This window comes from Ailuropoda melanoleuca, chromosome 10, assembly GCF_002007445.2.
Source record: "Ailuropoda melanoleuca isolate Jingjing chromosome 10, ASM200744v2, whole genome shotgun sequence".
Taxonomy (NCBI): Eukaryota; Metazoa; Chordata; class Mammalia; order Carnivora; family Ursidae; genus Ailuropoda; species Ailuropoda melanoleuca.
In genome coordinates this window covers 2,700,169-2,713,668 of record NC_048227.1, presented here as the reverse complement: position 1 = coordinate 2,713,668, position 13,500 = coordinate 2,700,169, and the positions used below count along the sequence as shown (strand labels likewise).

General features: G+C 42.8%; 1 protein-coding gene across 7 annotated transcripts in view; it reads right to left on the bottom strand.

Annotated features, from left to right (window-relative positions):
• Nucleotides 1-13,500, bottom strand: part of SDK1 (sidekick cell adhesion molecule 1) — an 867,584-nt gene that overhangs the window by 355,765 nt on the left and 498,319 nt on the right. For all 7 annotated transcript variants that reach the window (XM_034669743.1, XM_034669739.1, XM_034669740.1 and 4 more), the window contains one exon: nt 8,670-8,803. In XM_034669743.1, the coding sequence (XP_034525634.1) occupies nt 8,670-8,803 (134 nt within the window). The remainder of the gene's footprint in view (nt 1-8,669; nt 8,804-13,500) is intronic.

The following is a 13,500-nucleotide window of genomic DNA, read 5'->3' as shown; positions in this document are numbered from 1 at the left end:
AAAGATGGGCATTGGGGGAGTTTTTTTTAAATCTGATTATGCAAGTCACTACCAGATGACAATTTCTGCCCTTAAATAATTGTCCCATATTGGGAGAAGCAAACGGATACTGATGCTTTGTTTACTGAATCCACCTGGCCCATCGCTCTGGGATGTGGCTTACTCCCGGGGCAGAATCTGCCACAGCAGGTCCCCAGTAATGGCTGGGAAGACGAGGATGGCTGTGCATGTCACCGGGGCAGGCCAGGTCTCACTCGACACCCCATGTGGTGCGTAATGCATGATGGGTGACAACACACGTGCTGTTAGGGACCGTAAGTTAGCACTGTACCACTCCGTTAGTTAGCGCTGACTCTCACCTCTCCCTCCTCAGCCTTCGGCAAACCTGTGCTCTGGTGAGCGAGTGGGGTCTCATCGCAGCCACCCAAGCGGACCTCTGTTGGTCACTGACTCCAGGCTGTTGTGGGATTTAACAGGGAATATGTCCATGAAACGCCAATCTAGAGCTCAAGGCTCATCAGGGCCCTGCTTCTGCCTCTCCCTCAGGGAATCACTGAACAGCGCACTTATTTATAAATTATCATCAAATCTGCATACAGCTCGGAACAGTTTTTGCTCCAACATCACCTAGAAGAATTTTGCAAAACTCCGTGTTGTTGCATAGCTGATGTTAACACATTTTTCAAGACCGATTTGAAGGACTGCAGAGAACAGACTTTCTCATGTATTTTAATATTTGACTAGGCTGGTGTATTTTAATAAAACAGAAGTCTGCGGCACTCTTTTATGTGTGTCCAAAGGAATCTAGACACTTGATTGAGTGGGTCTAAGGATCTGATACACATCACCACGCGCTGAGGAAACACATGAACGAGCTCTAATTTTAGTGGCTGGAAATCTGATCTCATTCCTTTTTTTCTTGAATTTGTATTTTCATTCTATACCTCCCACAGAATTTTATCTTAATTTATTACATTTAATGATTCAAAGTATTTTATTGATCACCCTATCACAGCCTCTGATAAAATATGCATATAAATTAAAATTTCCCAGCAACCATATGGCTCTGGGGTTATAAAAAAAGTTATCTTGGATTGAGTTACTGTTATAATTATTATTTGTACTCAATTAATCAAAACAAATGTATAACCAATTTTGATGAATTTTACATATAAAAGAAAAAAAATCACTGAAAATGTGTCTCTCCCTGAAATGAACAGAGGTTTACCCTGATTCTCTTCCTACTTCCTTTTTATAGGTACAACTCCTGTGAAATTATGTTCATGTAGAAAAGCAGATGAGGATGGAAGGAATTTTATTCAAGGATATCTCTCGATTCTTTTAGTCCCTTCTGAGTTCCACACGGTAATTTACTAGCTAGGATAGACCGCTCTTTGTTCCAATCACAAATAAAGCCCGGAGTTGCAGTGCTTAGCACAGAGGTTTATTCCCTACCCTATAACACCCCACACTATCGGGGTGACTCTCCGGGCTGCTCTGTCCACGTGCCGATTCCAGTAGTTGGGCAGCTTCCCGCCTGTGGCTCTGCCATCTCCAAACGTGGCCTGGCCACAGGGAAGGGAGAGCATGAAGGAGACTTGCTGCCTCTTACATCCCTGGCCTGGAAGCGACATGCTTCATTCCACTCACATTTCATTGACCAGAGTTAGTCACGTCACCCCCCAAACTGCAAAAGGGCTGAAATGTCTTCCTGTCCTACAAGTTGATGCTGCATTATATTAGCAATCTTCAAAAATTATTTGTGATAAAATGTCAGCTGACAATGTGTGTGGGTCCTGCCTCATTTTGCAGACAGCAAGAAAGTGAAAACACCTAATTTATAGAATGATTTATTTCCCAGTTGTTAGAGTACTTCACTTCCACAACTCTGACACTGACGTTTAGAATTCTCCCTTCGTGTGGCGCCTGGACATTTGTGCCCTCACACAAGGCCTGTATTAAAGGTTCAGGATGTGTGTGACTCACACCCTGTTAGAGGGGCAACTGGGACAGAAAGCCCCTGGAACTCAGGCACGCGCACACACACCTGATTTTAGGAAGCACACAGGAAAGCACCTAGAAATAGTTTCCCTGAAGATGCTATGTGCCTGCTTGCCCCTCAGAAATCTGTGTGCCCCCCCAGAGGTCTGCATTGACCGGTGTGAAGATGGCTGCTTTGGGAGACTGGGGATACTGGGCTATCCTAGATTCATTCAAAAGTGGAAGGTAAATTACAATTCACGGTTTAACCTGATTCCCTAAAATTTACCAAGGGGGAGATTAAGCTGAAATCGGCCACAATGGGGAAAAAGATGGGCAGCGTGGGAAAAGAAGATGGGTGAGAGCGGGGGTAGGGAACAGAAATAACCCAGTCTTGTCCTGTGGGCTGGAGAGAATTACAGACTTATTATTGACTTCCTCATCTCTGGTCTTTTTTTTTTTTTTTCTTTTGAGCTGAAGTCTGGTTGGGAATCACCAGTTCTACTTGATTCTAAGCCTGTCACGAATCCATATTAACATGCATCTGGGGTTCAGGAACAAAGTACTAGAACTGGCATTTTTATCTATGCTTTTAAACCAGAGCCACAAGAAGAGAACTGATCTTTAATAATGCCATTTATTAGGCAGATCAGTGTGTCAGTGGGATGGCCCAACGTCACACACTGTAACTCACGTGATCTTAGGAGGAGAGCTAAAAATATTCATTTTCAGGAAAGTGGACAGGATGCCTCTGTGTATCTGTTTGCCCTCAGAACTTGCCAATGGGCAGGTGTACTTGTGTGGAGTGGACCTTGAACAACACGTGGGTTCGGGTTGCTGACACCTCGCACAGAAGATTTGTGTATAACTTCTGATTCCCACAAAACTTAACTACTAATAGCCTACTCTTGCCAATTACATAATAGTCAAGTAACATACATTTTGTGTGTTAAATATAGTACAATAAAGTAAGCTAGAGAACAAAATGTTATTAAGAAAATATATTTATAGGAGTCTACTGTATTTATTGCAAAAATTTGCATATAAGTGGGCCCATGTAGTTCAAACCTGCATTCTTGAGGGTCAACTGTATTCGGTTTTAACTAAACTAACTCTCACAGAACAGATAACCGGATACAAGTGACCGTGGGGAGGAGCACAGATCCGAGTTACTCCGGGGGAGCACAAATGAGGATTTGTAACCAACGGCAGCATCGAGGCCTGTGTCGTCTGCACAGGCTATTCATCGGCAATGACACCAGATAAATCACTCTCATTAAACAGAAGTCATAAGAATTTGTCCAAAAAGCTAAACATCATCAGGAAGACCATGTAAAATACAGATTTCCAGTCACAAAGTATCTGTTGTGCCATGAGACATGAACTAAAGATGGGATGAATAGGAAAATTAATAAAGGGGAACCTCACTAAAGTGGGCTCGGGCAGCTTGAAGTGGGAGGCTGGGAGCAGGGAACCTACACTTGACAGTGATTAAAGGAGGAATGGTCAATGAGAGACCCGAGAACAGAATGGTCAACAGGAAGGAATCTTCAACTACAGGCCCCAACAGGGAAAGATGTGCAAAAGCATCTCCTCCAAGAAGTCAACCACCCCTGCGCCTGGGAGGCCCAGTCAACTGAGCGTCCAACTCTGGGTTTCCGCGCAGGTCATGATCCCAGGGTTGTGAGACGGAGCCCTGTGGCAGGCTTTGCGCTCAGCGGGGAGTCTGCTTGGGATTCTGTCTCTCCCGCCCACCCACCTCCGCCGCTCACACTCGCTTGCTCTCACAAATAAATAAATAAATAATATTTAAACAACGAAACAAAAAGAAATCAACCACCCCTGTGACTCAGCCACTCAGGAACTGTCACCACCATGAACTCTTGCTTTTCTCCAACAGACTTTTGTTCAAAATCCCCAGCAACTTCCTCCTTATTCTCCAAAAATAACATTCCCATTTTGTTTCTTGGACTTGCCTATGGCTTTGCCATAGTTTGCCTGTCCTGAATTGCATTCTCTGTTACTCCTGAATAAAGCCACTTCTACTGGAAAAATAACTTGTTTTATTTTTGAGATTAATAAGATGTTCGTGATTAGCAAGATACTTAAGATACCACTTATTTCATCTTTATCTCTTTTGTATGATAGTTCTATGCTTATAATTTATAAATAACTGAGTATGCACGTATGAGGGGTGAATGCACAAGGCTTGTTGACTGATGGAGTGCCTACAGAATCGCTTTAGAGACCATAGTCTATACTCTGATCTGCTCACGACAAGCTCCAGGATGCCGGGACCCGAGCATGCCTTATGCTTCATTACACACCCCACGTGGAAGGTTCAATACATCCTAAATGATTAACTAATTATTCTACCGTAAAGTACACTTCCTATTTATGTTTCCAAAAATTCTGGCAGTAAATTTCCATCCAACATATAAAGCTGGATTCTAAATTCCTCATTTGTGGTATGGACACTGTCTCTGGGTAGGTTTCCAGTAATATTTCAAACTGTTCCTATTGCTTTGGGAATCCAGCCTATGTCAGACTACACTTGAAAGGCTTCTGCCTTGCCCCTTTCTCCCGGAAATATTTAAGGCACAAAGAAAACGCGAGAGAATTTTATCTGGGCGCACAAAAGCCAGGTTTTCCAGGGCAGTTCTCTCAGACGGCTGTTCCTGGACATTATTCTCAGGAATCCACTTTCAACTACTACACATATATGAGGTCTGCAGTTAAATTAGCATTATAGAGGACAAAAGAATGTTAAGTGGTCTTCAGAATGAAAAGCAAGGGCTTGTCAGCCTGAAGGAGGATCAGCTGAAATGATATCCTATCTGCGGATGTTGTTTGAAGAGGAGGCATTAAAATGAAAGAGGTGAAAACACAGGAAGGAGACGGGCACCTTTTCCTTTTCAATCCTGCTCCCTGCCAGAGGCTCTCATTACACCGGACATCTTGCACGTTGGGCCGGGACTGAGGACGTGTCAAGGTGTGCACAGTGGCATTTACACAATGACGAACTCATCATCATACAGAATTCCTCTCATCTCCTGACTCTACCCTTTTTTCTGATTTTAAGAAGAAACCCTTATTCACATATTAATTCAGTCCAGAAGATCTGATCCACCAAAGTTAACTCGATGTAAAATCTTCAAAGTGAAAACCAAAAGCAGGTTGACAGGTGTATAAAGCTTGCCTGGGTCTGACCTCAGAATAGAAACGTCTACTCTCGGGTGAGTTCAGCCCATTCTTTTTGTAGCGCGCACCTGAGCTGCGGGAGCCAGCTATGAAAAATTCATGCAGGACGCTTCCACAGTCCCACCTATGTCCTTAACATCTGCTGGCTTCATGTCACATTAAAACTTCAAAGTGAGTCCACCCCTGAGATGGCAGCAAGCTTTCGCTGGGGAGCAGAGAATGGATAGTTCAGAGATGGCCTCTCCTTCTGGACAGGAGGTGTCTGTGCAGAACACGCTGCAATTTATCTTCAGAGCCACGTGGTGGGGAGAGGGGAAGAGATGAGGACGCCATCCACTAAACACACACAGAGTAGCGGGAGGCGCGGTGAAGGGGCTGCATCTCCCTTCTAATTGTCACGCTTTTTGAAACATTTATTATTTATTTTTATCTGAATCCTCTCTGTCTTTTGCTTCCCATAAGCTTCAAGTGTAGCCAAAATATTTAGCGACTGAAAAGGGGGTGAGGTTTTGAACTCTCAAGCACACAGTTGTTCGGGAAGATACGTCATCTTCTCCCGTGAGCTGGGTGTTAGGGCATCACTCACTTAGATGTTTTGAGACAAGGTTGGCCCCTGGGTGCTATTCCACTTCGACACTAGGCTGTCCTGCAGGAGGAACGGGCTTATTATTATGACAGGAAACAAGAGGTAGGGCTGCCTGGCGCTCTCCAATTTTAAATTAATTAGAGTATGATCCATCAGGAATTCAATTTCCAGTACCTTACCACCTCAATCGTATTCACTACATAAAGGTTCCCTATTTCAGTATCCTGCTGCCGAAGAAAATTTTATCTTTGTTAAATGATAACTGACTGTAATATCTTTTGATTCTTCAGAAATGCTGGCTGGCAAGTTTTTAAGAAATTTCATCAATCTTGTTTGGTGTTTTTACAAAGCCTCCATCAGGGGAAAACAAAAACAAAAACAAAAACAAGATGTCTAAGACTGCAGCACACACCGTGTCCTACTACCAGCACGGACGGGTCCTGAGGACACCTAATCCTATGATAAACCTAGGGGTGTTGCACCTGCGGCCTTCCCCGGCGTCAGCCGGCGCTGGCCATGGTCCTGAGAGCAGGCTCTGCTGCTTATCGCATTCGCTGCGGTCCGGAAAGGAGCAACCGTTAAACAAACAATTCTGGGGGTTTCTGCAGATTTATCAATACTTCTGATCTTTAGAGGTTTCAAAACAGAATTTTTAGTGGGAAAATGCATAATAGAGTGCCATTTAACTTTTACCTAAATCCAATATGTCAACAGAATGTTATCCTGAGAATCAAAATAAGGCTGTTTCCTCAAACTTCTCACTCTTCCCATGTTACTTGGTCCCAAATAAAAAGCAAAGAATATACAAGGAAACAGTATGCAGGTTTTCTCCCAAGATTTACAATAAGTCCATCCACATCATCAACCTCTTTATATCTCACCTTCTACACATTTTACCTGGTGCCAATGAAAAGATAAAAATACACAAGAGAACAAAATGCAAGGCAGTTAATTATAATATTTATGGCTGCTTCCAATGTACTTCTTGGTTGGAGTAGAAACTGAAATTATTGAAAAAGAATTTACATATTCCAATTATCTAACGCCATGGTACTGCATTAGGATGGCAACTTGCAAATTCACTGTATTCGTTTTATTTCCTACTGGCCTTTCTAGAGCAGGCAGGTAGGAAACTACAGGAACAGATTATTCCGAGTGCCGTGATGTTAGCATCATGGTAACCAGACTATTTGTGGAATTTCTCCCCCCTCTTCCAACAGGCTAAGGCCAATTTCCTTGTTTCTGACCTAGAATTCTACCAATCTGACCAATTATTATTATCCTGATATGTGTATTACAATTGAGTGCTAAATCAATTTTCTAAACAGAATAAATGTCTCTAACTGTAAAACTCAGAAATCACTAAAGTAATCAATCTATTTGATAATACAATTTCCGAAAAATCTTGATAAGTCACATTTATTTCTATTATGATTCTCGATTCAAAGCATCCTTTAAATAGCACATCATGGCCTGTATTTTGTGCAGCCCACACCCAGTCAATGCACGCAACTCTCCAAGGCATTAAAAAGGCCATGGCAACAGCCCAATCCACACCCAGTCTGTGGTCTGGAGATCAGAATTCAACTCCTAGGAACGGAGCTGCTGATGGCAGAATGACGACCACTTAGGAGCACTTACCAGGAAGGCGACAGGCCCGAGACAGCACACTCATTTAACCCCCTGGTCTCCTGCCCCATGTTTGCTACGGACATTCACCCATCAGTCCTACTAGGCTTCACGCAACTGTATCCCTCGGGGAGCACGGGGAGCAAACACTGTGATCCCATCCCGTGTATGACACGAAAATTTTCAAATCACTGGTAGAGGATGGCCATCCCTTCGAGGTGTTTCTTAAAAAGATGACATCTACTACCACAGAGACAAACCCGTTTAATTCACCCTTGTTTGATGTAATCATCAAATTTTTAAATTTACAACCATTTCCCAACTGTATGTTCTCAGAAGCGGAGTCACTGCATTTCATTGCATGAAACTTCGTGCTGCCAACATCTGGTGCCCTGCACTGTGAGGTGCACATTTTAATCTCTTTTAGCTCAGAGTTTTTGCTTCTGGCCATTTCCCCCTTCTTCAGCAAAAATCAACTCTAGCCAAAGGCCAAATGTTTAAACTAAGTTTCCTCAAACTAAATTTTCCTTAAATAAACTGAAGGTGTAACTGTAATTTATGTGTATTCTCTTCATTATTCAGTTAAATCAGGTAGAAAAAATGGTCAGCTGATTATAATTAAGAAATACTGTAATTTGGGGCACCTGGGTGGTGCAGTTGGTTAAGCATCTGATTCTGATTTCAGCTCAGGTCATGATCTCAGGGTCTGATTCTGATTTCAGCTCAGGTCATGATCTCAGGGTCATGAGATCAAGCCCTGCATCAGGCTCTGTGCTGGACATGGAGCCTGCTTAAGATTCTCTCTTTCTCCCTCTCCCTTTGACCCCTGCTCTCTCTCTCTCTCAAAATAAATAAATAAAAATTAAAAAAAAAGAAATACTGCTAATTTTAACACTACTTAGTATATATATTTTCTCAAAGATCTTATTTTTAAATTAAACATAACCTGTGCATAATCTAGTCTCAAATAAGGTTCATAGATACAACTCCTTATAAATCAAGATTTATACTGTTAAAAAGAGTATGCAGTAACAGTGTGCAAAAGCAAAACTATTTTAGATCCCCAAAACAAATAAGATCCGGCAGTCGGAATTATCTGCTGTGCTCCCATTTTCTGCGTACCACTTCAAAGAAAGCAACTACTGACACCGGATCAATATTAAACCATCGCCACTGTCTTAAAGATTTATTGCAAAATGTCCCGTGTGTCATATATTAATTAAATCAAGATTTTATTGCTTTCAGAATTATCATTTGGAATTTCAAAACTCACGTGCTATGCTCAAGTGAATGAGTGGGCTGGTCTTGTTCTCTCCGTTACGCTCATTGACGGCCTGTGCGTAGTAAGCCCCAGAGTCACCCACGGTCGTGGCAAGGATCACCAGTTGATTTTCCAGCGTGATGGCTCTGTGTCAGACAAGAGACAGTGTCAAAGCCACTCCACAGGACTTCTTGTTTGTAAGGCAAATTAATTTATTAGGCTAACTAGAAAGGAATGTCCAGGATTTAAAAAAGATCTGAAAGGACAAAAACCAAACGTACAGGCCGACCTCAGGAATACGGTGGTGGCTAAGCCTTCCCTGGCCCAGTTCACACTCCTGGGGGGAGAGTCTGAGCCCTCTGACCCTTGGTTGTGAGGAAGACACATTTTAGAACATATATATCCAAAGCGTGTTGGAACTGCAAGCCTCCTCTGGGAATTTGTAACAAGTTAGAAGAAATTCTAGAAGAGCTGGTCTTTTTCCTTCAGGCGGGGCTGTTTGATCACACAGTGGTCACAAAGCTCGCAAATGGAGGGCTGAACCACCCCAAACCTGGACTGGGGGCAAACGAATTCACTGCAACTTCCTCCACTTCCCAAGGAGTCTCATGAGAGCCTTTGTGCCTCTATTTCTCTACTAGTGGGTAGAAGAAAAGTTGCCAGTGGGCAGTGCTGACCCCTTCGACTTGATTTTCCATAACCACTAATGCTAGGACTGCACATTCTTCACCTGAGCCACCTCCCCACATTCCAGAGGTACAAACAGTCTAGCCCATCATCACTGAGACCTTCTCATATACCGCAGTTCTGCTGCAAAAAGGAACCTTGGAGACACATCTGAGCCACCACCTTCTCTTTAGAAACAAGAAAACTGAAGATCAGAGAGGTTAAGTTATTTGTGCAAGGTAACAGAGCAAGCTGACAACACCAGAGGGAGGCTCTGTCTTCCCACATGTGGGCTGGTGCTCTGCTGGGCAGATCACACACAGACTCACCAGATTACTTATTTAAAAGAAGAGGAACAAAAGTCACAAAGATACAACTTCCATAAATCCAAGCAGCTTTTGATGAAAGTAAGTGTCCTAGTATCCTTTGCTCTTGCTATAATTTGCAGAATTTGTTAACAAAGCAAAAAGATACAAAGGACGGACTAGGCGTTGCAGGTAAGACATTCTGAGCACCCCGGTGCCCTTTAGTCCCTGCTCTTATCCAAACGCCAGAAGCACCCGGGATCCGCAGTGAACTGCGCTGCTGCCCACAGGTTGTTACTCTACAGGGAATGCGTTTATTTGTTCATTTTAAATCCTAGACAGTCATAGCCCTTCCAAATTCAGATAAGATCTCTGTTCTGGTAACATAAAAAAACATGAAAACTGCATGACCTGTCATGAGGAATTTTACTATAATAATAATCTTTTTCTTCCTGCTACCTTCTAGAAAGCTTCTTCACACACTCTCGACTTTTAAACATTATACAAGATTATCTTACGAAGTTACTGCTTATTCAGGGTTCCATAGGATATACTGCAGTTTGAGGTCTCTGGGACTAACCTACCTCCTTTCTCACTTACGAAAATTTCCCTATTAACAAGTTTTCAATTTTTAGTCCCATAAAAATATCTCAAAGAAGTATTACTATAATTATTTATGACTCCTTTATAGATTCCTTTATAGAATCATAGAAATTGTTCCATTTTATTTTAGTATATGTTACCCTGGCACCTAAAATTAAATATGAATATGTATTACACATGAAGTTACACATTTAATAGTACAATTTAAAAAAATGAATGTCATAACTTTTTTCCCTAACATCTGATTTTTTGCCACAGTAATTTCAAATATGCCTATCATTTCTCAGAATTATTCTCCAAAAATGCCTATTAATTCTCTATATTATTTATGACATGGTCTCAAGGGTATTGAAAATAAAAAGTACATAAAGAATAAAAATATTAAAGTTTACATCTATTAAAATTTGTATCGTTAAGCTCATTTTTTTCCTTATAGGTTTTAATTTCTAGACCTTTTTTTTTAAAGATTTTATTTATTTATGTGACAGAGCCAGCCAGCGAGAGAGGGAACACAGCAGGGGAGTGGGAGAGGAAGAAGCAGGCTCCCAATGGAGGAGCCCGATGTGGGACTCGATCCCAGAACGCCGGGATCACGCCCTGAGCCGAAGGCAGACGCTTAACGACTGTGCCACCCAGGCGTTCCTCTACACAATTTTTTTTTTAAAGATTTTATTTTTATTTATTCGACAGAGAGAGAGACAGCCAGCGAGAGAGGAAACACAAGCAGGGGAAGTGGGAGAGGAAGAAGCAGGCTCATAGCAGAAGAGCCTGATGTGGGGCTCGATCCCATAACGCCGGGATCACGCCCTGGGCTGAAGGCAGAGGCTTAACCGCTGTGCCACCCAGGCGCCCCTCCTCTAGACCATTTTAAGTCAAAACTTATGAAGAAAAACTTGTCTATGCCAAAAAAGCACAAAAACGCCAAAGCTTCAGAGAACATTAGATTAATGAGGATCAGTTCCCCAGAAGACTTTATTCTTTCTTCCCATCCAACTCTTTCTGAACAGAGCGTTTCTACAAAAGAAACTGAGTTTTTAAAATGAAAATGAAACCATCTGAAGACATTCATCTTAATTTCAGATAATTCAGATAATTGTTGTAATGCTTTAAAAAAGAGCAATTTTTTTGAAAGACACTGAAGCATGTACCACGCATTCATTCTCTGAGTCTTCTTCCCTAACAGACCCTGATTCTGCTGTGCCCACGCCTGGCCCAGGCCGCCACGTACGCCAGGAAGTTGGCTGGTGCCCAGCGCCAGGTTTGGCTCTTGGTCATCAGAGTCCAGTACAGGTACGGGTTCCACACGCACGACACAAGGAACTGACATGGGACCCAAGCTGCCTGGTTGGACAAAGGACAGGAGCACGCCTGGGGGAGAGCTCTCACCCCTGCAGGAGCCCAGGCAAGAAATGTGCTGCCCCACGCTTGGTGGCTGGCAGCCACCCTTACAAGCTGGGGAAGGAGGCCTGCAGACAAAAGCAGGAAGAGAGACAGAATTTTGAGAGTCAGAGCAAATTAGACAATAGCCTGAAAGTGATGATGAGAAAGTAAGCTAAGTGATCCTTTAACGTGACCCTTCTATGTGCCATAAAACATTCTGTGGAATATCAGGTTACTGAGGTGGGGGCTGACTTCCAACATCTATTCCACATCCCCACCATTTTATAGTAGCAATGTGGTTTGGAGAACTGGCCCCGACCAGTCTAAACCAATCATGGTAAGCCAATCCGTCTTGCCAGGGACTGACAGAGGAAGCCAGGCTTGGGCCAGCCGGCCTATGGCAGGTATCTGGTAACTATCCTCGCTCTGGGGCAGCCACGCCTAAGTTCCTCTCACCAGCCGGAAGGGCAGGATTTCTATTTTGTGGTTGGCAGAACAGGATTTTTGTCCCTCCGCCAGCTATGAATAGAGAAGCGTGTTGTCCAGATGTTCACAGTGGCAACTGTATGGCCACGAAGGGAACAACCTTAGCATGAAGCTGATGATGCTGGTGGCAGGACAGAGAGATAAGAAAGTAGCTAGGTCCTTCGTCTTGATAACCTGACCGAGTCAATGAACCAACCATCCCGCAGCACAGATTCTCTCTGGGCTTCCTATTTCATGAGATGGTGTACTTTGCTCATGTTTAAACTTAAGTTAGGGCTTCTGTTTCTAGAAGTCAAACGAATCCTGATACAGATGCAAAATGAACTATGCAGTAGCACCCATTTGGGGTTCAAGAAAAGAAGAATGTGCCCTCAGTGCATAGAAAATCATCCTATCTGTGTGTTTCTCTCTCTCTGTGTATATATAAAATGTTAACAGCAGTTAACTTTGAGTGGCAAGATTATAACTTATTTTCTTTTGATTTCTGTACTTTAAAATGTTTTTCCACAATGAATCACTTTTGTTATAGGAGAACAACTTTCAAAATGAACACAAAGGCATGCATTCAGTGCTTTGCCCATCATACAGACTACTTCGCTTTTTTATCGCATAATTCCAAAGTACTAACTTAAAACTTTCACTGACTTTACAGGAAAATTATAGCATTAAGCCAGAGAGATTTTTCCTTTATTTTCACTTTATTCAAATAAATGTATGTATGGTTTTATATGGAATTATTTCTTCAGCCTTCCCCATTTTAATTCTACATTTCCAAATGAAATCTTCTAACTTCAAATTCCATGGGATAATAATAAAATAATACACAAATGTAAAAGTTCAGCACACCACAGCTTGGGAAAGCAGAGTGCTGGACTCACGAAGAACAAGTTGAAGGGTTGCTTGCTGCCGACCGAAAGCACAGGGACAGTTCTCAGACAGAAATCTATCGGCTGTCCTGAGTAATGGGGCTTCACTAAGAAGGAAAGGCAGTGGTTCAGAAGGGAACTCATTTGAAAGGGCAGGTTCCAAGAGCTTTTGGCTCTGCACTTGATTCTCCCAACATTTTCCTGAGGCAGTCAGCAAAATAAGAATTCTCTATTTCAGGAAAGTTAAAACCTCAGAGGAGATCCCTGGGGTCTCTGACCATCAGCTCTGATCAAAATCAACCATGAGGGGAAACTGCCCCTGGACACCTAGATCCAAGGGCTTACGCACTGGATGCATGGGGCTAGGGGAGGGCAAGCAGCGGGCATATCTACAAGTGAGCTTCCTGCCATGCTTGCCAATGTCTGGGGGTCTTCGCGTTCTCAATGCCGCACAGAACACTGACTTTCCAACCTGGGGCCGTGACACATTAATTATGGAAGCACCAGCTTGGTGGTTGATGAAAACGGCCTCGCTTG